At 45.6% G+C, this 23,903-nt stretch overlaps 1 protein-coding gene across 13 annotated transcripts in view; it reads right to left on the bottom strand.

Annotated features, from left to right (window-relative positions):
• NAV2 (neuron navigator 2) overlaps positions 1 to 23,903 on the bottom strand; it is an 874,724-nt gene that overhangs the window by 246,465 nt on the left and 604,356 nt on the right. For all 13 annotated transcript variants that reach the window (XM_043451131.1, XM_043451122.1, XM_043451119.1 and 10 more), the window contains one exon: positions 3,786 to 3,858. In XM_043451131.1, the coding sequence (XP_043307066.1) occupies positions 3,786 to 3,858 (73 nt within the window). The remainder of the gene's footprint in view (positions 1 to 3,785; positions 3,859 to 23,903) is intronic.

A 23,903-nucleotide genomic window follows, 5' to 3' on the forward strand; every position in this document is an offset into this window, starting at 1 on the left:
CAGCCCAGTGATGGCCCACGGTGGGTTCTCAATATATGATTTCCTTTCCTATAACTGAACAGTATGTCCAACGAAGATATTTCCTGTAACCCTGAAATTGTGACTAAGACTCATTTGAGGATAAAATGCTCTCAGTACTCTTGATTTGTAAGTTCAAGGAACTGACAAAACTTGGGGCCAGTCACCCACTCCCCTCACCCCCACAAGCCTGTACTAGTCCAGAATCAGTCTTACCATCAAAGACCAGCATCACCCACTTCGACCCACCCAACCCCAAGTCAGGAGAAGATCCAGATGAGAGAATGGCACTGGGGTGAGCAAAGGCGGTCATGACTGATGATCTGAGAGACAGGATATCCCCTCCCCTTACCCAAGGAGCAAGGAGGTGGGGTCCATGTGCTTCTTCAAGTCAAGGGAGTGGAGGCCCCAAGAGAATTACTCCAAGTGGTGGGGCTGGTACCCCAGGGCCCTGTGGGGACCCCTGCTTAGAAGAGACTTGGCAGAGCTGCCTGTGGGCCTCCTAAGCTGGAAACAGCTCGACAGAGACCATATGCTGGGGACATCCAGGTGCCAGCAGGTCTGTTCCACCACTACAGGCGGAGGACAGAGCCCACACATTCCTGCCGCTCTATGGTGGGTAACGCAGGGATCATGAGGCTGAGGTCTACGGCCTTACCGGGACCACCTCAGTGTAGGGACAGAGAGAAGGAGTCCTAATCAGGGGGATGGGAGGTGAATGCTACCAGCGGAAAAACTGGTCAAATCTCCCACCAGACCACCAAGACCACCAGACCCTGGAAGCAGCGTGGGAGTGAGTGCCCAGTCAGCAGGGCACACAGAGACCCCCACCCAGGGACAGTGGCAATGACAGTCATCCGAGAGAAGGACAGCAACTTCATCCCTGGCAGAACTCTGCCTCTCTGCTCTGGCCCCGATCCTGGCTACTCGGGCATGGAGACGAGGGAAGGGGAAGGAAGGCATCATGCCCCACCCCACTTCAGTCTTCCACAGCCAGCTGCTCTGGGGGGGACACCAGGAAAAGGCTTTGAGTTTGAGATTGAAGCTTAAAAATGAACAAGACTGAGTCTTAAATACTGACATAAATCTATCCTTAAATTTAAGACATAAAGCCTTAAAAGCACGTGCATGCACACGTGCCTGCTCAGCTGTGTCTGAATCTTTCACGACTCCATGAACTGGAGCTCACCAGGCTCCTGTGTCCATGGAGTTTCCCATGCAGGAATAATGGAGGGGGTTGCCATTTCCTCCTCCAGGGGATCTTCCCGACCCAGGGATGGAACCCATGTCTCTTGCATCTCCCAATAACTGTGCAAGACTGAAGAGAAATAGGTTCTGGCCCAGATATTAAATGAGCCTCGACCCAGCAGGAAAGATGGGGGTTAGCATAGCACAGCTGGGGGCAGTTCCTGAAAAGCTCACTTCCTGGTTTTACCCCAGTGACTGATTCTCAACCCACTGGTTCTAGTTCTTCTCTGCTCAGAGACTCACAGGGGCCACACCCCACCACTGGCTGGGGGCCGGGGCTGGTCCCTCTGCAGGATGGGCCCTTTGGGAGCTGCCCAGCATCTTCTGAGACAGTGTCCACTAGAACAAAGGCTCTACACCTGTTTTGGCTTCATCTGTACATGGCATGCTTGCATTTTATCCACCTGCTGTTGCTGTCCCCAAAGACACCATGAATGTGAGCTCTGAAATCACTTGGGTTCAACACCTTGCCCTGCCACTCACTCACTAGAGGCTTCACAACTTCATTAAGGCAAAATTTCCTCGTCTGTAAACTCGGTCTATTGTAAATTCCAACACCTGTTGTGAGCGCTGGGGCTGATGTGGATAAAAGCTTTCAAAGCACATGCGTGTGTGCTCAGTCGTATCTGACTCTTTTGCGATCCCACGGACTGTAGCTCACCAGGCTCCTCTGTCTGTGGAATCTTCCAAGCAAGAATACTGGAGTGGATTGTCATTTCCCCTCCAGGGGATCTTCCTGACTCAGGGATCGGACCCAGGTCTCTTGCATCTCCTGCATAGGCAGGTGGATTCCACTAAGCCACCTGGGTGCAGTTGGTACTTATTCATTCAACAAACATTTGTTGAGTAGACTCTCTATGCCTTAAGGTATAGAGAAGATGGGGCAGGTGGGGGCGGGGGAGAGACAGGGCAGGCAGAAGGCAGGACAATGGGTAGATGGATGGCACGGTGGCTAAGGTCCCCTTCAGACCACATGAGATGAAGCTGGCCTACAGTCTACATCCTCTGGAGCTCCTTCTGCTGCACATAACTTGTAGAAGCCCCTGCTGATGCTCTGCTGTAAGGGCACACGCCCGGGATCTAATCATACCCAGGAACTAGAACGAAAGCGTGCCCACCACCTACACCAGCACTCTCTTCCAGGAAGAAGTCATGTGCTCCTTGGAACAGAAATTTGCATCTGCCTACGTCTCCATGGAAATACCACCAACAACCCCCCACGCCCCAGCAAGCTGCATGCCACATGCCATTCAGCCTAGGTCTCATCCCCGGTGGAGAAGGGCCCACCAAGGGCCCATAGCCCAGACCAAACAATCCTCTGTGGACCCTTCTCTCTGAGCTGAGATGAAGGCTGATCACCAGGAGCTCGCTCAGAGACTTCTGGAAGCAGTGTGACCGTGCCTGACCCGGGACAGCCCCAGCCTATTAGAGGTCCCACTTGGGGAATCGCGATCAGAGACACAAGACACCAATAGCGGCCGCCCACCTCCAAAACCAAGAGAGAGACTACAGTCCAGAAACCCAGCCAGGACAACCGAGCTTTCGCCACGCAGCAGGGCAAAGGTAAGGAACAGGGCCCAAAAGGTTCATGTTTGCAAACTTACCTGCTCCACGGGCTGCGTCGTTCCTCAGCGCTCCCCGCCTCCCCACCCTAACCCCCAGAGTCCACGCTAACAGGCAACTTTGCGAAACACAAGCATGCTAGGGTGGTGTCATCTGAAGCCCACACGGCTCTACCTGTTCTGGGAAAACTGGAGGCAGGTGCAGCCTAATGAGTTTGGGAGGATGCCGGGGCCTGTGGCAGCCTTGGAACTGGCAGCTGCTTATATTTACAAACAGGAGAGAGAGAGAGACGGCGAGTTTCCACAGTGAGACGTTGCCTGAGGAGGCTAAGAATTCAGAGCAGCCATCTCCAGACCAACACTTAATTGAACAGCAAACCACCAGCAAACATTAATGTGTTAATTAGCCACCAAATTGGAGTTAATTAAAAACTAATCAGGATGTCAGAATGGAGAGTCTCATTAATAAATCACGTGCTTTTTTTTTTTTGGAGCTAGGAAAAGTGCTGCTTCTTCTAACAAAAGTAAGAGATAAGGATTAGGCATTTTTCCCTGGGAACTTGTACGATTTAAATATGTTCTGTGGTTAAGTGTTCTCTCTCCCACAGATAAGGCCTGGCTTGATAATTAACTGACTCGCTGGCCATGTGAATCAAATCGGCATTGTGTGATGAAACCCTTCTCAGAGAGAACCAGCTCCGTCTTCACTGCTCCCTCTGCGCCAGGCAGACGAGGCTGGCATGGTTGGATCGGCACTCTCGGAGTGATTCTTCAGGTTGTCAAAAAAACTGGCATCCGCAAGTGTAGACAAGCATTGAGCAGTCTCAAAACCAGAAAGAAACAAGATTGGAAGGGTCTACCAGGACCCACTGGCTTAACTCTACAAATGTCATCAATAAGCAACAGCTGGGCATTTCAAACAGTGAAAGCGCAACTTCATGACAAGCGCTCACTCACCTTCTGCAGAGAGTCCTTGGATGTTTATTCCCTTAGCTGCCAGGAAATTCAAGCAGGCATCTATGTTTTCAATCTAGGAGGAAAAAAACACAATATACACTCAATCAATGTTTAGCCTTCTCCAGAGCCATCTCTTATTAGGAACAAGAGGCTATGCCAGAGAGAGGGTCCATTGTGCATTTGCTAAGTTTCTCGAAGAGGAAAAAAATGACATGAAAATGCCGAATGGACGGATGGATGGATGCAGGTCAGGACTCTCCTTTGTCTGTCCTTGCACAGGAAAACGTTACCTAATATCCTAACCACACACAGTGCCAAGAGTCGAGGCCTTGGATTGCTCACGGCTGCCAAAAATAACCAGGGTGAAATGGGAGTTCTCGTGTTGATCACTGTCACCAGTGCTATCCTGAACACTTGAGCAGCTGCCAGAAACATGGAGGTGGAGATGAGGTTAGGAGACGCACCCCGCCCCCCCGCCCCCCAGCAGCAGCTGGGAGAGGTTTCCAGCCCCCGAGGAGGCAAGCAGTCAAATATAAAAAGAGTGAATGGGAATTTCAGCAGGAATCTGGGTAGTGTTGACTCACGAAATTCTCAGGATGGCAGGCATCGCAGAGGACCGAGGAGAGCTGCCAACTCACCCAACCTCTGTCGTTTGTGTCCTCTGTAGCAAGAAGGGACCCGACCCCGCCAGAGCCTGAGAGGCCTTCCAGGCTTTCCAGGGTGGATGCTACAGCCAAGGGCAAGCTCCCGTTCCCCCTCCACCGCCCCCACCCCCCCACGGCAGGAAGAGCAATTAGGTCATTCCCAAAGGTCTAATTTGACTTCAGTTGTCAGGGTTAATTACTTTTAGGTCTACAGGAAAATGTTCAGGCTTGATTCATGTCAATGGTAACCATAAATAAAAGAAATTGCTTTGGACTTGACAGAGGGAACTTTGGACTTCACAGAGTTTGCATTTCACTTCGTCCTTACCTCTACAACCCCCCAGCCCTCGCCCGACTTCCCAGGCTCCAGCCACATGCTTATGAGTTCAAACCAGTATTTGACCCCAGGGGTTTGTTCTGAACCCATAAATGACTGTCTATCACACTGTGCTTGTGACCATCCTCCTCTCCTCCCCCAAGCAACATCCTGATGGCTCCGTCATAGCCACAGAGTAAAGTGTCTCCATTTTACGAGCTCTCATTTGAGTACAGTCTGGCTCCAAGGCAGTCTTCTTCAAGTTCATGTCCACCCTCCCCTGATGTCTGGCATTCTCCGCTCTCAGTCTTCGCAGCTTCTAAACATGTTAAGCTTGGGGACACCTGAATAAAACTGCATCCACTGAAAAAGAATCTGCTCCATCCTCGCATTTTTTTTTTTTTTTTTTTTAGCTCAGGTTCCCATCTCTTTCCCAGCTTCCAGGGTCTTCATCTGGGAGGCACTCTTTCATCTCTAGGAAAAGGGATAGAATGCAATTTCCCACAAATAAAATAAATGCTGATGCTATGGGTTTTGCCTGCCACCATGGCAGAAAGTCGTATCTTACAAAGCGGGAGGAAAAATGAGATGGCTTTAAGCACTCCTTTCTTCTCTCCAGTGCAGGGTGACCGACAGTGACGACCAGGTGCTACCATCTTGGAGGGAAGCCGGGGGAGGAAAGGGGTGAACAGAGAAGGAAGAGAATGGCTGGGAGGATTCTGTGCAAGGTGTTTCAGAGCAGCCAGCTTCTGTGTAGAAGTGAAATAAAAATCCTCTCTCTAAATGTGACTGCACTCTATTACAAAACCGTGCTTTTGAGAATTCATGCTATTGTACACAGTGGGAACAGGCCAAAACCACTCACCTGAAATCACGGTAAAATTACAAAATTCTCCTGCTACCACTTGTCTCTTCCTATAATCCTATCCACTTTTTTGGGGGGGGGGGGGCGGTATGTGTTTATTTTTTAATTTTTAAATTAATTTTATTGAGGTATAGTCGATTTACAAAGTTGTGTTAATCTGTAAAGTGATTCAGTTATATATACATTCTTTTCCATATCCTTTTCCTTATAGTTTATCAGAGGACACTGAATACAGTTCCCTGTGCTATACAGGACCCAAACCTACTTCTTTTTACTATCTCGTGGTGCACAGCTCCAAAGGGAGGCTTTGGCAATTATGTCCCTGTGGAAAATGAGAAGCAGAAAAAAGCTGCAGCCCCGGAACCTGATAATGAAAAATCAAAAATAGTATGCTTGTTATTTACCCTGGGAGGTGTCACGTGGGTGGGCTGAGATGGGTAGGTTTAAGTGTTTTTCACCAATACTGTGGCAATGTGACACTGGACACAGAAAAAAGGACGCCTACCAACATAGTCAGGAAAAGCTCTGCTCTCTTACAACGTGGCAATTCTACAGAACTTCCCTTCCAAGGAGCACATTTATGGAGCATTTGATGTATGTGCCATCATTTAAAGTCCATGGTAATTTCTTCTTGCAAGGCTAGCCTTGGTACATTTCAACTGATCCACGGGTTTTCTTTTTAAATGTTAAATTCTGTTAGTGTGTGAAGTCGCTCAGTCATGTCCAACTCTTTGCGACCCAGGCTCCTCTGTCCATGGGATTCTCCAGGCAAGAATACTGGAGTGGGTTGCCATTTCCTTCTCCAGGGGATCTTCCCAACCCAGGGATCGAACCTGGGTCTCCCACATTGCAGGCAGACGCTTTATCCTCTGAGCTACCAGGGAAGTCCTAAATTCTGTTAAGGGGAGGAATAATATACATGGGTTACCTAGAATACTTCATCTCTCATTGATTCTTTTTTTTTTTTCTTACAGCCCTATCACTCTGTCAGTGAATTTCATAATTTTGATCAGTAGTTCTTCACTGAGTGAAGGAGACGAAGAAAGGAGGGTTTTGTGCACCCCCACTCCGGGGGGCATCTGGCCACATCTGGTCACATTCGGGGTTGTCACAACCCTGAAGGGAACTGACATCTAGTGTTCAGAGGCTACATTTGCTACTAACACAGATCCCTCCCAATAAGGAATTATCCAACCCCACATGTCAGCAGTGCCAAGGATGAGAAATCTGAGATGATTCTTTTAATCACTCATTCAATCAAGGTAATTATGTGATGCCTGCTCTGTGCCAGGTACTATGCTCCATCCTTTTGTGAGAGTTGGTCCAGAGCTCTCCTCCCAGTCCAGGAGTCCACACTTACACAATCCTCCTCTTTAGGGTCCACACACACCCCGACTCCCCTCCGTTTCCAGGAGAATCAGAGCATCTAATAAACAAGGGAAACATTAGGATCTCCCTCCATTAGGTGAAGAGAGGAGGCCCCAGGGCACCAGGAATGCTTTCTCCTAAAGAGGAGATGAAACGGGAACACTATCCAGATGGCTGAGCTGCACTCCCAGAAAACGTAAAACCTAAAAATAAGAACTTGGTTCATCATTTAAAAGACGATTCATAAGCCCGTCAAGCGCCCTGAATTTTTTTCCCCCCCACCATGAATTCTCTGCTCACAGGAGGAGTTCAAAACACATTCCTCAAGTTTCAAATCCATTCTTTAATGATGTTCCATTAAGCTTAAAACTTGTGCCTGACAAGGCGGCGGAGACCCACACTCTTTTCATCTGTACCCCAGGAAGGGCATGGGGCTGGGGAGCAAGGTCAGATGTGGATTCCAACCTCCCGCTTCACTTGGAATGAGATCAGAAGGGGAGACTGTTTCTTTGATCCAGGCTCTCTAGTGATTCAAAATCACCTTACAGTTTTCTTATAAACACTGTTCAGGTAAATAATCCAGCCTCCTATATGACTGAGGCTGCAAACTCCCACCACAGCATCCCCGGAGGGGACTGGCCAGGGGCAGCCCCTGGGGTTCCCATCACAGCACAGTGAGGTGCCTGCCCATCTTTAAAGAGCCTCGTGGCTCATATGGGATCCAGACATCTAGTGTGGGATGCGGGTCCTGTTAAAGTTGAGAGGCAGAGCGAAGGAAAAGACTCTTCACCAGCAAAGTATGTAAATAGAACCGAAGTTGTTCATTAACACATAGCGGCCAATATAAACTGCTTTCCAAAATTAGCTGAAAAAAATATCTGTGCAAAGTCTGACATTCCAGTGTTGCTGAGGGGGTGGGGAGGGGCGCTGGGTGAGAAGGCTGCTGCGGCTGTAGACATGGAAATGGGTCCAGGAGCTCTGGGATCAAGCTCCTGGAGTTTGCAACGCTAGCCGGGGTGGAGACAGGAAGCTGAGAAATGGGACCACAACACCAGAGACCTTGGGAGGAGAAAGGAGCTGGATGAAAGAGAGGGCAGAGTAAGGGGACACAGTGAGACCAGGATGCACTTCCCAGGGTTTCCCTTGCTTTGGGGCCATACGTGGCCTCCACCCTCTGTGGTCCATGAACATCCAAGAGAGAAAGGCTGGCAATTTTAAGCCTTTCCCCCCATTCTCTGCCAGGATCTCCATCCCATAGTTGAGTAGCTTCTCAACAGTCTCTAAACATTAGACCTGCAGGGCAACTTCCATGGACCAAGTACGTGGTAGCCTAGCTCTCCCACATGCAGAAATACATCTACATTCAGGCCAGGCAGAGAGCAAGGAAAATCAAAACAAATGGCAAACAACTGGAAAGAGAAGGGAGGGGGCTTGGAGGCAAATGGAAAACTTTACATTTCAGTCATGGTTAAGGCTGGACCGGGTCTCATGATAACTTAAAATATGCAAACCTCAGAAGCACTGCTGTATATCTCCTCTGTAGCTTAGAGACTGATCAAATACCATCTGTTGTGGCAGTTGTCATGGTAGCATTTTACTCTGAATGCCAGCATAGCTGACTGCAAAGTGTATGAAACTGATTAATCCAGATGAAGAGCATCTCTGCCGCAGCCCAGGGGAAGGTAGGGTTCCAAGCAGACTGAGTGAATGCAGTGCTAGTTTTGACGAGTTTAGTTCCTCACCAAGCCCCTTGGAGGTCTCCATCTCGAGAAGATGAAATTGACAAGGAAGGCAAACAGATGCTGCTTTAGAGTCAGGCTTGGTCATAGTCAATAAAGAAAAACCTAACATGAAAAGCCTAGAGCTTAAGTAGTGGGACACCTGGACCTCAGGCAAGGCTGAGCAAGAAGCTATAAGTTCCACGGACTTGAAAAGCACAGTGTAGCTGCTTCTTGAGCCTCTTAGCACAAACAACTTCCTTCCAGAAGTGTGTGTGATCCTCACACCTGATACTGCTACTTGTCAACAAAAACAATTATCATTCATCCATCTATTTATCCATTTCTTCACCCATATCTACTAAGCCCCTTCAGGGTGTTAGGCAGTGTGTTGGTACTGGGTATACAGTGGTGAATTAGAGACATAATTCCTGACCTTGTAGAACCTAGAGTCTAATGTAGGGGAACTGGCATTAAACAAACAGAACACCGATAGCCTTTGTCATGTACTAAAGGACTTGATCAAGCCTGGAAGGATGGGGGGTCAGGTGAGAATTCAAGGAAGAGACAGAAAGTTGATCCACAGAAATTAGGACTTTGTCTGATCTCTTCATTGATGTAACCCCAAGCACCCAGAAGAGCATAGGGCGCAATGTACGTACTCAAGAATGTTTGTTGAAGGTAAATCTGAGCTGAGACGTAAGAGTGAGCCAGGCACCGAGATGGGGAAGAGAAGAACACGCCGATCACAGGGGACCTAAAGGCGGACAGTCTTCATGCAGGACTCAGCCTCGCACACTCTGGGACCCAAAAGAGAGTCAAAATGGCTAGAGGCCAGGACGCAATGGAGAAGAGCAGAGAGAGAGGACCCAGAGGAAAAGCAGAGCACTGGGCCACACTCAGGAGCAGAAGCGGAAACGGAGAAAAGGCAGGGGTCCTTCTTGTTCTTAGGGAAGCCTTGCACTCCATTACCATGGCAACAGCAGCCAGGCCAAGCCCTTCCAGGCTGGTCTGAAAGCCTCAGGATGGATGAGCTGTGCTATGTCAGGGATGGATCGAGCAGTGCCTTCAAGGTGGGGTTCCAGTGACATCCGGGCTGGGCACGGAGAGGGGGAGGGGTGGAAGGGCAGGGCCGCGCCTGTGGTCACATTTACTGGGAAGGTCTGTTTCCTATCTACCAGGCCTCCATGCTTTCCTGACACTCCTTCCTCTTGCCAGTTTCCAAAAACAAAAATAGAAGGAAAAAAAGAAAAGAAATCCAACCATGAAACCAGACCCAAAAGTACTCTGGGAGACTGCCCTCCTGAATGCCTGTCTCACCAGTGTCGTCTTTTGGCTCTGCATTCCTGGGGACCATGACCTGATGCGTGATTGCCCAGTTTCACAGTTTTCTCCACCAATGTCAGTGTTCAGTAGCCTCAAATGGTCATGTGGTCATGGGCCACAGTGCGGTCCTGGGGGTGTACACCACCACAGGACGCAGTAGCAGGGCCTGGACAAAGCAGTCCTAATTTTAGAAGGGAACCCCAGAAAGAAGGAAGGTATGCTCGGGGTTCATATTCTCCCAGGTGGGGAAACATTCAGGAGTATCTCCCTTGTAAGACCCACAAGCTGCTACGTGCTTGGCAGACACATAAGGCCATCTTGGGCTACAGCGTTTCATACCTTCTGTCTCAACTCTGGCCATTCAAGCTTCAAAGCTTTCAGAAATTCATCTCTAGCTCTCTTGGTGGCTTTGAAAGAGAAAGCTTCAGTATGAGGGACTCGGGCTGGATGGGGCTTGAGCGTTTCTGTCAGACTGTTTCTGTGCTGCTTTAATGCCTTGCCCAGTTCCTTCCTTGAATTTGGCAATGGTATCCTCCTTATCTTTTAAGATATTTATAACTTGGGCTTTCTAAGATGTTGTCAAGAATTCCTTTTTAACAAAATTTTATAGGAGCCTCTCTGCTGTTACAGCAAATGGGTAAGTCCATATGGAAACGAAAAAAAACTCTCTCGAGAAGAGAAGAAAATTGAAAACAAGAATCTCGAATTCCTCCAGTAGCTATCTTTTTCCACTTTGCTTCCAACTGCCTAGAATTGTTTCATTGCCTGATTATTTTCTGACTTCTCGATTTTTCCCTTGAAACAGAGAGACCTGGAAGGGGCACCATGGCTAAGTTCTCCAAGTCAGCCCTCGTCTGATCTGGAGGCCCCAGATCAGACGGTTAGAGTTGAGCTCTGCAGTGTGTCTGCCTCCAGACTCAGTGGTCCTCCTGAAGGCGAAAGTGCCCCAGGGGGTCAGCATCATAGGAGAGGCCCAGAGGACGCCTCTGTGTGTGTTCCTTCAGGACGGCATTCTGCACATTTCTTCTGCTACACTGTCAGAGTAACGATCCCTAACCTCCTAGCACTCCCAAAAGGGATTATTCCAAGTGGAGGTCTCTGTCAAGAGCTGACATAGATGCTAAAAGGAGAGTGATGAGGGCTTAAGGAGTGATATTTACAGGATAAAACACAGGCTTTGTTGCTCTTGTTCAGTCAAGTCACGTCTGACTCTTTGTGACCCCATGGACTACAGCACACCAGGCTTCCCTGTCCATCACCAACTCCCAGAGTTAGCTCAAACTCATGTCCATTGAGTCAGTGATGCCACCTAACCTTCTCATCCTCTGTCGTCCCCTTCTCCTCCTGCCCTCAGTCTTTCCTAGCATCAGGGTTTTTCCCAGTGAGTCAGCTCTTCACATCAGGTAGCCAAAGTATTGGAGCTTCAGCTTTATCATCAGTCCTTCCAATGAATATTCAGGGTTGATTTCCTTTAGAATTGACTGGTTTGATCTCCATGCTGTCCAAGGGACTCTCGAGTCTTCTCCAGCTCCACAATTCAAAAGTATCAATTCAGCGCTCAGCCTTCTTTATGGACCAACTCTTATATCCATACATGATCCCTGGAAAAACCATAGCTTTGATAATAGGGATTTTGTCAGCAAAGTGAAGTCTCTGCTTTTTAATATGTTATCGAGGTTTATCATAGCTTTTCTTCCAAGGAGCAAGCATCTTTTAATTACATGGCTCCAGTCACCATTTGCAATGATTTTCAAGCCCAAGAAAATAAAATATGCACTGTTTACACTTTTTCCCCATCTATTTGCCAGGAAGAGATGGGACCAGATGTCATGATCTAAGTTTATTGCACGTTGAGTTTTAAGCCAGCTTCTTCACTCTCCTCTTTCACCTTCATCAAGAGGCTCTTTAATTCCTCTTCAGTTTCTGTCATAGAGTGGTATCACAAGCTTTGGGGTCAGACAAATCTGGGTGCAAATCCTGATTCTGCCATTTACTGAATTATGATCGGCAGCAATTTAACCTCAATGACCCGATCTGTAAAATGGGCGTTACACCAGTCACACAGGGCGGTGGTGATTATATGCGAGGATGTGTGTATGTGGTACCCAGTAACTGGGTTTACTGTTAGCGTGTTGTCACTTCTGATACCAATGTCCCTTGGCAACAGCACTCAGGCCATACACGCCCAGTGCTGTGTCTGGAGTCGGCCTCTGGCAAAACAGAGAGAATCAGACAAGCTTAACTGGTCTGCCTTCCATTCCTCCTCCTGAGTTTTCCCTCTCCATCACCTGATGTGTAACTGTCTTTTAACAAAGATGTTGATAAACCCCCTCACGCCAAGACAGAAGGGCCTGCTACTGTCCCCCTACCTATCCCCTCTCCTGGAGGGACTTGCATTCCATCACAATTATTAGGGGATAGGATCTATTGATACAGATATTGAACTCTACACTAGATTCAAGTTCCCTGAGAAACTACTCATAAAAACCTAAGAAAACTGTTAACTGCATCAAGTCTCAAAGTCATTATCTGTAGCACAGGAATGCTGATATTAATAATTATCTCGTAGCAGTACTGTTGAGTCCATGGACTGACATAAGTCAAGGGTCCGGTACCTTCCATAGTGTTCATGGGGTTCTCAAGGCAAGAATACTGAAGTGGTTTGCCATTCCCTTCTCCAGTGGACCACATTTGTCAGAACTCTCCACTATGACCCGTTCGTCTTGGGTGGCCCTACACGGCATGGCTCATAGTTTCATTGAGTTAGACAAGGCTGTGGTCCATGTGATCAGTTTGATTAGTTTTCTGTGATTGTGGTTTTCATTCTGTCTGATGTTGAAGCTGATGGGAAGAACTGACTCTCTGGAAAAGACCCTGATGCTGGGAAATTGAAGGCAGGAGAAGGGGACGACAGACGATGAGATGATTGGATGGCATCACTGACTCGATGGACATGAGCTTAGGCAAGCTCGAAGCCTGCCGGGCTGCAGTCCATGGGGTCGCAAAGAGTCGGACACGACTGAGCGACTGAACTGAAATGACCTTACACAGACCTTTAAAAATGCTGTTTATACAATCCTATAATGGCAGAGTACCAGACACTCAAGTCATCTTCCAAAAGTGAAAGATCATTTGGGGTTGTGAGACATTCTGAGATCTGCTAAATTATATGACAGCGTGGCCTCTCTACGAATGGGCTCCTTGAAGCAAAAATTCCCTTTGACCCTGTTGGAATCAGTGTTTTCTATCCAAAAAGTTCTCAGGTCAAAGTCTCCTCTGTTAAGCTACGTGGAAAGTCCTAAGCCTTACGCAAGTAGTTTGTGAAGAAGAATGAATTTTTTTTTTTTTGCATAAAAACTTGAATTTACCTACAGAGAAGAATACAGACTTAGATTCCAACTTCTAGACCCCATGGCTGCCTCTCAAATGAATGGGGAAGAGCAGTACTTGTTGGCGAATTTCACCCAGGGACAAACTGGAACCTGGCAGCCTCATTCATTCCTGGAAAAGTGATGACTGAGTATTTACTCTCTCCCAGGCCCTGCTCCAGGGAAAGGGCAAAACAGAGGTGATGAGACAGTGTGGTCCTTCCTTTCTGGGAAAGACAGCTTCCCGAGCAAGAGCAGACTTTAAGCAAATATCACGCCCACTAAACAAAGGTGATACAGGCTAATTTAGACCTATTAGCTCACCTGCTGGAAAGTCTGTCACTGAACCCCTGGGCTTTTTCTAGAAAGCCTGGGATTGTTTTGTCTTTTTGTCATGCATGTGTGTGTATGTTTGTGTGTGTACCCAGTCGTGTCTGACTCTTTGTGACCCCATGGATATAGCCCACCAGGCTCCTCCGTCCATGGAATTTTCCAGGCAAGAATACTGGAGAGGGTTGCCACTGCCTTCTCCAATTTTTGTCATATTCCCACGCTTAAACTCATAAGACACCACAAAGTCTTCAAGAGGCAGCAGACCATAAATGCAAAACAAAGCAAAACAGTAGATCCTTGATATACCCCAAGAGTGCAGTAAATCCTCAGTTGTGGAGATACCGCTAGAATCTATCATATCACCCACAAAGCCAACACATAACAAAAGAACAGAGTCATGGGATAATTAATTTGTAGATGAAGGCCAGCTTGGTGACCAGTTGCCTCATGCTAACCTGAAAAACTCAGTTTTGTGGCTCAGCCAACTGGCCAACGTCCATTGTTTATGGTCCTTGTGGGTTGTTCATGAGTATCTGACCCATGGACTGGGCTTCCTCAGTGGCTCAGTGGTAAAGAGGAGGACAGTGCAGGAGATACAGAGACACAGGTTCAATCCCTGGGTCAGGAAGATCCCCTGGAGGAGGAAATAGCAACCCACTCCGGTAATCTTGCCCAGAAAAATCCCATGGATAGAGGAGACTGGTGGGCTACAGTCCATGGGGTTGCAAAAGAGCCGGACACAGCTAAACAACAGCAAAGCTGATCCATGGATTCCTGCCCCACAATTCCAAGGCTAGCATGACATATTAATAAATGAGTGCAAGATGTATCCTGGTAGCACAGATAACCAGGGAAGCAAAGCCAAGCAGTTACAGTTAAATGCTTTAATACCCAATTCAGAATCCTGCAAGACTTTGCACTCTCACTGTGTTGAAAACTGGAAGGAAGGGAAGCCAACTGCCCTGTCATCCTCTTCTTGTTTTAATACACATCACCTGTAGTATTAATTTCTGCAGAAGATGTAATTTAAAAATCGCCATTAAGAAAAACAAGAAATGGCATATTTGGGGATTTCCTTGCAATTCAGTGGTTAGGACTCTGTGCCTTCACTGTGAGGGTCTGGGTTCAATCCCTGGTTGGGGAATAAGATTCTACCAGCCGTGAGGTGTGGCCAAAAAAAAAAAAAAAAAATCACCATTGTGCCCACTCCAATTTCAGATGCTGCTAGGCATAATACTATTATCACATGCCAGGCATAATACTAGGACCTTTCACATACATTACACTTAAATCCATTTTTTTATTCACAAGCTGTTATGGCTTCCTAGTGAACATTAATAAAGAATTTGGGAGATTTTGCAAGTAGTACACCAAGAAACTAGATCTGGTCAATAGTTTCAAGTTTCAAAATCTGTGATCAAGGCAAAGAGCTACCTGTCAACCAATCAAAAAGTATATGAGATTAAAAGTAATTAAGAATATAATCAAGAATTAATTCTATTTACTGTCACTGCCAGAATGTCTGAGGTGTGGGCAAAGTCACTGAAAGAGGAGAACAAATGACAGGAAGAAGGTTTCTATTACAGGACATCCTCAAGTTTCCCAAGGCCACAAGACTGCTAGTGCATCTGTGAAGGAATAGTGTCCATCCTTAACTTGTCATATAATGCTACTCTGTTACTATTTCCATCCTTGTCAAGTATTTAACTGAACCAGATAAAACTGCCATCTCTGTAGGTAGAAAATGGTTAAATACTGGCTATTTCATATGGTTCTCTCTGTTATCAACATGTTAGGAAGATGATTCCCCCTAAAAGCTAAAATTATATTGCCAGGTGATCATGAAAATTCAGTGCTTCATCAGTGCTTTGTCAGTGGCCACTGACAAAGAATCTATAAATTCTGAGACTCAGAATCAAATCTCTGCAAGTGTCTCTCCAAGGAGTTTCACAAGACTGATGATGATACATCTTGATTTATATATACACAAAGAAAAAATACAGCATCCATAAGCTAACCCCTTAAAGGCCCTTTGCTCTGGTTCTAAGAATTTTTTCTGCACTCTCCCCTTAGAGAAGCAGATTGGGGCCAGGGTAAGACTTTCATTTCAAGTTGATTCATCTCGGAACTTCCCACAGAAGGTGAGCACTAGTTACCCTTCGCAATAGTGAAGGGAAGCCCAGGTCACAGGTCCTCTCCTCTCGCCTTCATGTTCCTTCAGGGGAAAGTGTGAGAAAGAAGAAGTTCTGGTCAGGTTCTGCCCTCCTATTCAACTCTACATGACTGTTCCCACGTTCACACCAATGTGGGAATCTACTAGGCAGGAAAAGCCAACTCATGCCATGGGGTCATCACTGGCATCGTGACGGCATTGGTGCTAAGAGATGGGAGTCAAGGAGTTCTCAGGACCAGAGGTAAAATCTGAGGAACCACAGATTTCTCAGAGGTTTGTGGCTCCCTTTGAGCAAAGTACTTAATTTCCCCAAGCCTCAGTTTTCCTTTTAGTAAAATGGAGATAATTATCCCTTTCTTGAAAGCCTTATAGACTCCTCCCAAGAAACTAATATTTATACTCATAGAAAACATGAAACACTGGACTAGATTCTTCTCCATACATTATTATTTCAACTAATTTTCCCCACTAGATAAGGTAGGTATTATCATCACTTTTCATATGGGGAAATGTAGGCATAGAGTGTTTAAATGCCTTCCTAAAATCACGGTTATTAAATGGCAGGGTTGGAATGTGAACACTTACTCGATGTTTTGTAAGCTATGAAGCCTATTCACATGGGCATTAACAACCAAAAGCAGGAGTTCAGTATCACTGCGGAGAAGAATAATCACCCAGTTTTGTCATTCATTTGCTTGGAGAAAGACAGGCAAATAATTAATCCATCCAAACTAAGCCCAATCTTTACATCAGAAAGACGAAGAGCACTTCACAGAGGAGGGAGTGGTTTTGTGGACGATATTGATGTTCTTTTATAGTGTTTTGAAATCTTCTAGGGCAGGAATTATTTAAATCAATATAAAGATTACAGGCATTATTTTGATGTCAAAATGCTCCCCAATCAGGAATTTTTTAAACCACCATATGCCAGAGTTTAGATCTCCTAAGAAAGTTCAGGAATTATAACTTATGAGAACATAACAGTTTGAGGGAAAAAAAAAAAACAAAAAAAAAACCTCAAATGTGTGCAAGAAGCAGGTAGGCAAAAACTAAGGTAAAAAGCCTGGGTGTAAGACAATAGGGAATAGTGGGGAGTATGGCTAATGCAGCGTGTTGCTGTTGTTATTCAGTCGCTAAGTTGTGTCCAGCTCTTTGTGACCCCACATATTGTAGCATGCCAGGCTTCCCTGTCCTTCACTATTTCCCAGAGTTTGCTCAAACTCACGTTCACTGAGTTGGTGATGCTATCTAACCATCTCATCCTTTGCCCCCCTCGTCTCCTTTTGCCTTCAATCTTTTCCAGCATCAGGGTCTCTTTCAATGCGTTGGCTCTTCAAATCAAGTGGCCAAAGTATTAGAGCCCCAGCTTCAGCATCAATCCTTCCAATGAATATTCAGGACTAATTTCCTTTCAGATTGACTGGGTTGATCTCCTTGCAGTCTACATATACCTAAAGGAGGCAGCTGATATCCAGTTTTAGTCAAGTTTTACCTGTGGAGTATCAGTCTAGGACTGCCAATTTTTTTTCCCCTAAGAAAAGTTGGAAGATCACTGCTTGTGAAGTATATTGATTTTTATCTAACTGTTGGCAGTCATTTCGTTCTTCTTATAAAAGGGCTTCTGGAACCTGAAGTCAGCTTGCTGGCCACTGTTCTCTACTCTTTGCTTAAGTGAGCACATTGGCAATCCTCTACTGACCAGTTCCCAGTGCAGGCACCACAGGCTAACTATGCCTTACCAAAGGGCCAACAGGAATTTCTCACTAAGTTCTGGTTCATAGAAAAATAAACAAACAAAATACAAAGATGAATACAGGAAAAACACCCCTTTGGGGCTAGGCTTAAACATAAGAAGCCCATGAAGACATGCACAGGGAGATAGATCTAAGCATGAAGCCAGATGGCTTTTATATAAAGCACAGTCCACACGGTTATAAATCACCATCCAGTTTCTCCTTCAGCTCAGGATGATCTGAAGCTCGCCTCTCCCCACCTTCTCCGTCTCACATTTGCTAAGCTCTTTAACCGTATTGAGCACCACATGTTGACACTTAAAATGCCTCAGTTTCAAAGTAGGTGTAATGGGAATTTCTTCAGTTAATATTCTCTGAGCATCCAGCAGATGCCAGGCTATGGTATGGGCAGATGACAGGGACCTCACCCTCAAAGAAGTTAATGCCAGGCAGTTAAGGACAACGTGCTAAAGGATTATCACCTGGGTTTGCAATGGAGGAAACCAAGGGTCACAGAGCTTAGGTGAGCTGGAAAGTAGAGAAGACACTTGCAAACTCCAAGACCACAGCCACGAGTACAGTTCAGATCCTACCGACTTAGAACTTACCATTGTTCTCAGACAGGAGGATGTCTAATGCATCCGCATTGTTTCAAAAGTAAAGTGATTGGTTCATTCAAAATATTTAGTTAGACCTTGCTGTGGTGATCATTTCACAATATACACAAATGCTGAATCATTATGTTTGTACACCTGATATGAATGTGACGTTACATGTCATTTATATCTCAATCAAAAATACACAGTGTTTGCTATACTTAAAATGGATAACCAACAAAGACCTATTGTACAGCCCATGGAACTCTGCTCAAGGTTATGTGGCAGCGTGGATGGGAGGGGAGTTTGCGGGAGAATGAATACGTGTATTCGTATGGCTGAGTTCCTTCGCTGCTCACTTGAAACTATCAAAACACTGTTACTTGGCTATACCCCAGTGCAAAATGTTTTTGGTGTTAAAAAATAATATCAAAAAATTTAAGAAAGAAGAAAAATACATAATGTTCCTAAAAAAATTAGTTAAAATTAACCTTTAGATAGATTAACTTTTAAATTTTTAAAGAACTTTGCAAACCGATAGATGTTGAAATGCATGTTTGCAGTCATATCCCCAAAAAGAACTTTTTTACATCACCCAAGAGCTTGGCTTGTTACAGATGCAAATTATCCAGCTCCTTCCCAGACCTACTGCATCGGAAACTCTAGGGGTGGGGCCCAGCACTATTTTAACAAGTCCTCCAGATGATCCCCCTGTTCGCTAAAGTTGGAGCAGCAGGGCACAAGAGGCTTTGCTAAACCTCCAATCGTGGCGTCGTTTCCACACACCTTTATAACAAAGTTAAAATTAAAAACTGAGACAGAAAAGACTGGATTTGAAAATTTGGGGGCTTAGGATGACTCAAGTTTCTTGATAGCATTTAAAAGTTCATAGTATATTTCACATATTAAAACTTGACAGATACCATCGTCCCACTCTCTGGAAAGCTCCCAGAGATCTGGACCGCTTATTGTTTAGCTCACTCATCTGACAAACATTATCTGAGCACTTTCCATATACCAAGCTGCAAATATGGAACTTTTCATTGAACTAAAAGATTAAAAAAAAAACACACACACACTATATGTACTACAAAGCTTTGATGGGACTACCTAGCTTATAAAATATGTCTCTCATAAAGTGTGCTTAAATGTCATATTGACTACAAGACAAAGGCACATTAGCTGAGGAGCATAGTACCTACTTAGCATCAAGAATACTGTGTATCTGCTTCTAAATAGTAGATTAAATGGCACTTGCCATTCCCGTGACAGCTCAGTATCTGAGGTGGTCCACAACATGGTCACAGTGCTGGAGACTAAATGTGGGCCTTCACCGTCCCACACTTTCCTGCAATGACCTGTAGTAAGTGTTCAGTTTAGTTCAGTTCAGTCGCTCAGTCGTGTCCGACTCTTTGCAACCCCATGAATCGCAGCACGCCAGGCCTCCCTGTCCATCACCAACTCCCGGAGTTTACCCAAACCCATGTCCATTGTGTTGGTGATGCCATCCAGCCATCTCATCCTCTGTCATCCCCTTCTCCTCCTGCTCCCAATCCCTCCCAGCATCAGGGTCTTTTCCAATGAGTCAACTCTTCGCATCAGTGGCCAAAGGATTGGAGTTTCAGCTTCAACATCAGTCCTTCCAATGAACACCCAGGACTGATCTCCTTTAGGATGGACTGGTTGGATCTCTTTGCAGTCCAAGGGACTCTCAAGAGTCTTCTCCAACACCACAGTTCAAAAGCATCAATTCTTCGGCGCTCAGCTTTCTTCACAATCCAACTCTCACATCCACACATGACCACTGGAAAAACCATAGCCTTGATTAGACGGACCTTTGTTGGTCCGTCTTTTTAATATGTCTCTGCTTTTTAATATGCTCTTTAGGTTGGTCATAACTTTCCTTCCAAGGAGTAAGCGTCTTTTAATTTCATGGCTGCAATCACCATCTTCAATGACTTTGGAGCCCCAAAAAATAAAGTCTGACACTGTTTGCATTGTTTCCCCACCTATTTCCCATGAAGTGATGGGACCAGATGCCATGATCTTAGTTTTCTGGATGTTGAGCTTTAAGCCAACGTTTTCACTCTCCTTTTTCACTTTCATCAAGAGGCTCTTTAGTTCCTCTTCACTTTCTGCCATAAGGGTGGTGTCATCTGCATATTTCAGGTTATTGATATTTCTCCCGGAAATCTTGATTCCAGCTTGTGCTTCTTCCAGCCCAGCGTTTCTCATGATGCACTCTGCATATAAGTTAAATAAGCAGGGTGACAATATACAGCCTTGACATACTCCTTTTCCTATTTGGAACCAGTCTGTTGTTCCATGTCCAGTTCCAACTGTTGCTTCCTGACCTGCATATAGGTTTCTCAAGAGGCAGGTCAGGTGGTCTGCTATTCCCATCTCTTTCAGAATTTTCCAGTTTATTGTGATCCACACAGTCAAAGGCTTTGGCATAGTCAATAGAGCAGAAATAGATGTTTTTCTGGAACTCTCTTGCTTTTTCGATGATCCAGAGGATGTAGGCAATTTGATCTCTGGTTCCTCTGCCTTTTCTAAATCCTGCTTGAACATCTGTGGTAAGTGTACAGATGTGCAAATCTCCATTCTGAAGTGATCCATGAAGGGAAGTAGCTTCCAATCAACTCAGAAACCAAGGGGCTCACAGTGGTAAAACGAGCCTCTGCTATAAACCTAAATAGCTTCCTAATACAGTCAGTGACTTTGCTTCAATCCCATAGTGTACTAGTTTCTTACTGCTGCTTTAACAAACAACAACAAACTTCATAACTTAAAACAACATACATTTATTACAATTCTGGAAGGTCAGAAGTCCAGAATCAGTTTTAGTGGCTAAAATCAAGGAGTCAGCAGGGCTGCGCTTATGCTGGAGGTTCTAGGGGAGAATCCGTCTTTGTCTTTTTTAGCTTTTGGAGGCCACCTGTATTCCTTGGCTCATGCCCCATTCTTCCATCTTCAAAGTCCACGCAACAGGATCTTCCAACCTCATTCTCTCTCATTCATTCTCTCCCTCTGCCCTTCCCCCTGCCTCTCATTTTTCCTTCCTCTCCTCCTCTCTTTCCTCTGACCCTGCTTCTATGTTTCATGGTCACATCTTCTCCCTCTCACCTTCCTGCCTCCTGTCTTAGAAGGACCCCAGTGATCACACTGGGCCGGCTCATTTAATCCAGGATAATCCTCCTATCTCCAAATCCCTAATTTAGTCACCTCTGAAAGTCCCCTTTATCATTTAAAAGAACATATTCACAGGTTCCAAGGATTAGAATGTAGACATCTTTGGGGGCCCATTGTTCAGCCTACCACACCAGTACCTACTTTTTGAATTGGAAAAACCTTTTTAAAGCACAAGTCAATAGTTGGGAAAGATGGAACTTGTAAACAGGGAAGGGAATGACAGTCTCATATGCTCTCTTCATGAACCAGGATGATGCCAGGTGCTTTTATTACCACCTCTCACTCATCTCTGGCCACCCTAGAGGTAGCGTCCATAATTATCTACCTTTTACAGATGAGGAAAAAGATTCAGGTTTTCAGCAACTTGCCCAGCACACCTGCCCAGTATGTGAGACCCAGGTCTTTCTGATTCCGGGGTCCAGGCTTATTCTTCCACATCCCAAATCTTCTTCTCTGATGGAATGCCTCATCCCCAAACTCTGCCCTTCCTTACACAAGGAGATAGCATCACAAATCTAATTTTTGTACCTCCACATCAGGTTTTTTTTTCCATCTTCAATCTATTTCCTTATATGTAGACTAGTATAAGACTAAAGGAAATAAAGTCAGGCTTCCAGGGTTCAAACCTCAGCTTGTCACTTATTAGCTATGTGATCTAAGGTAAGTTACTAAACCCCTTTCTGCCTCAGTTTCCTCATCTGTGAAATGGAAATAATAAAGGTATCTGCTCTCAGAGAGTTTTATGAAGATAAAAAAAATCCTTTATAATGAAAATAAAATGTCTAGAACATTGTTCCACTTTTGTGTATAAGGATTTGCTATTAATATAATAGCTTCCCTGGTGGCTCAGATGGTAAAGAATCTGCCTGCCAATGCAGGAGACCAGGTTCTATCCCTGGGTCAGGAAGATCTCCTGGAGGAGGAAACGGCAACCCACTCCAGTATTCTTGCCTGGAGAGTCCCATGGACAGAGGAGCCTGGTGGGCTACAGTCCACTGGGTCTCGAAGAGTAGGACACGACTGAGCGAGTAACGATATGATAATACAAAACCCTGAGAGAATCAGGGACAAAGGCAGAAACCCTAGGCTCTACAGAATGAGGGGGAATGGCCAAAAGTTTCTTTAACATGACTCACATTTGGCCCCTGGCACAGCACAGTAAATGGCATCATGGTCCAAGTTCTCCATACCCTTTAGTGGAACGAACAAGATATGTTCTTCACTCCATAGGGTTGTTATGAGAATAAAGTGAACTAACATACGTAAAGCACTTAGAACAGTGATTACCTTCACTTTTATTATCAATGTTAACCATCTCTGGTAGTTGTAAGGATGCCTCAAAACTCTTAGCTCAAGCAACATAAAATAACTCAGAAAATGAAAAATTAGCTACAAGGTCCTATTTGGATCTTCTGAATAAACTAAGGGAGAAAAGAATTAAGAGAAGGAAAGACACTTCTAGAATAGTGCTAAATATCCATTTCTTAAACTGCATGAAGAACTTCCAAGTGAACACGCAAATCACTAGTCAACAGTAGATAATGATACGAGAATAACAGTGTATTATAATCCTCTAACCCCATGGACACATCCAAGCCAGCTCCTTCTTTGGTCTTTCCATCTGTCCATCCATCCATCCATTTATTAAATACCTAATATATGCTAGTATTTTAAGTGATAGATGGTTAGATCCTCAGGTGAAAGACATAGCATCTCCTTTAAGGAGACAATTCAATGATAACCACAAAGAGCAAGTTATGACACATGCAGGCACAGGACATCTGGGGACACAGGGGCAGAAGACACCTAATGATCTCAATTACTTAACAGCTGACCTCAATATTAAAGGTCACACTACCCAGGTGGAACAGTCATCAGACTGGACATCTTGCATCAAAGTGGAAGGCATGAGAGTACAGGGCCTCCGTGGGGCACTCCAGGTTCCAGTGTGGCTAAGGATACAGTCTGAGTGGCCAAGGGGCAGGAGACAGCAGTAACTAGATCGTGAAGGCCCTTCTTTGTGTAGTCAAGAGGATGCAAAGGTCAGTGGGGAGCTAATGATGGTTTTGAGCAGAGAAGCGACCAAAGAAGTAAGAGACAGACGTGGAGATGGCCATCATCTTTGAAAGAGAATGCCGGCCATAACACAGATACTGGCTGTGCCATTTGAAAAGGAAGCAGTGGGTGCTTCCTGCCCATCTTTGCCCTGGATTCTCCAACCCTCCGCTTTAAGTTCTAGGGGACCTGTGGACTTTTCTTTATTCCTTCTTGGTTCTGTAACGTGTGTGGCCTTAGGGCCATGTAAAAATAGGTCCAAGGGCCCAGGGATGAGGCAACTCAGCTGCCCAAGCATCTCAGACACTCCCCAGGCATGTGGCTGGCTTTCTGACAGCTGTTGGGAAGGCTCAAGGTCACTGGGGCTGGAAACCTGATCTCGCTGCAGACAGTCTTGCCCTGGCCCAGGAAGCTCCATGGAGAACGCA

Source organism: Cervus canadensis, chromosome 29, assembly GCF_019320065.1.
Source record: "Cervus canadensis isolate Bull #8, Minnesota chromosome 29, ASM1932006v1, whole genome shotgun sequence".
Lineage (NCBI taxonomy): Eukaryota > Metazoa > Chordata > Mammalia > Artiodactyla > Cervidae > Cervus > Cervus canadensis.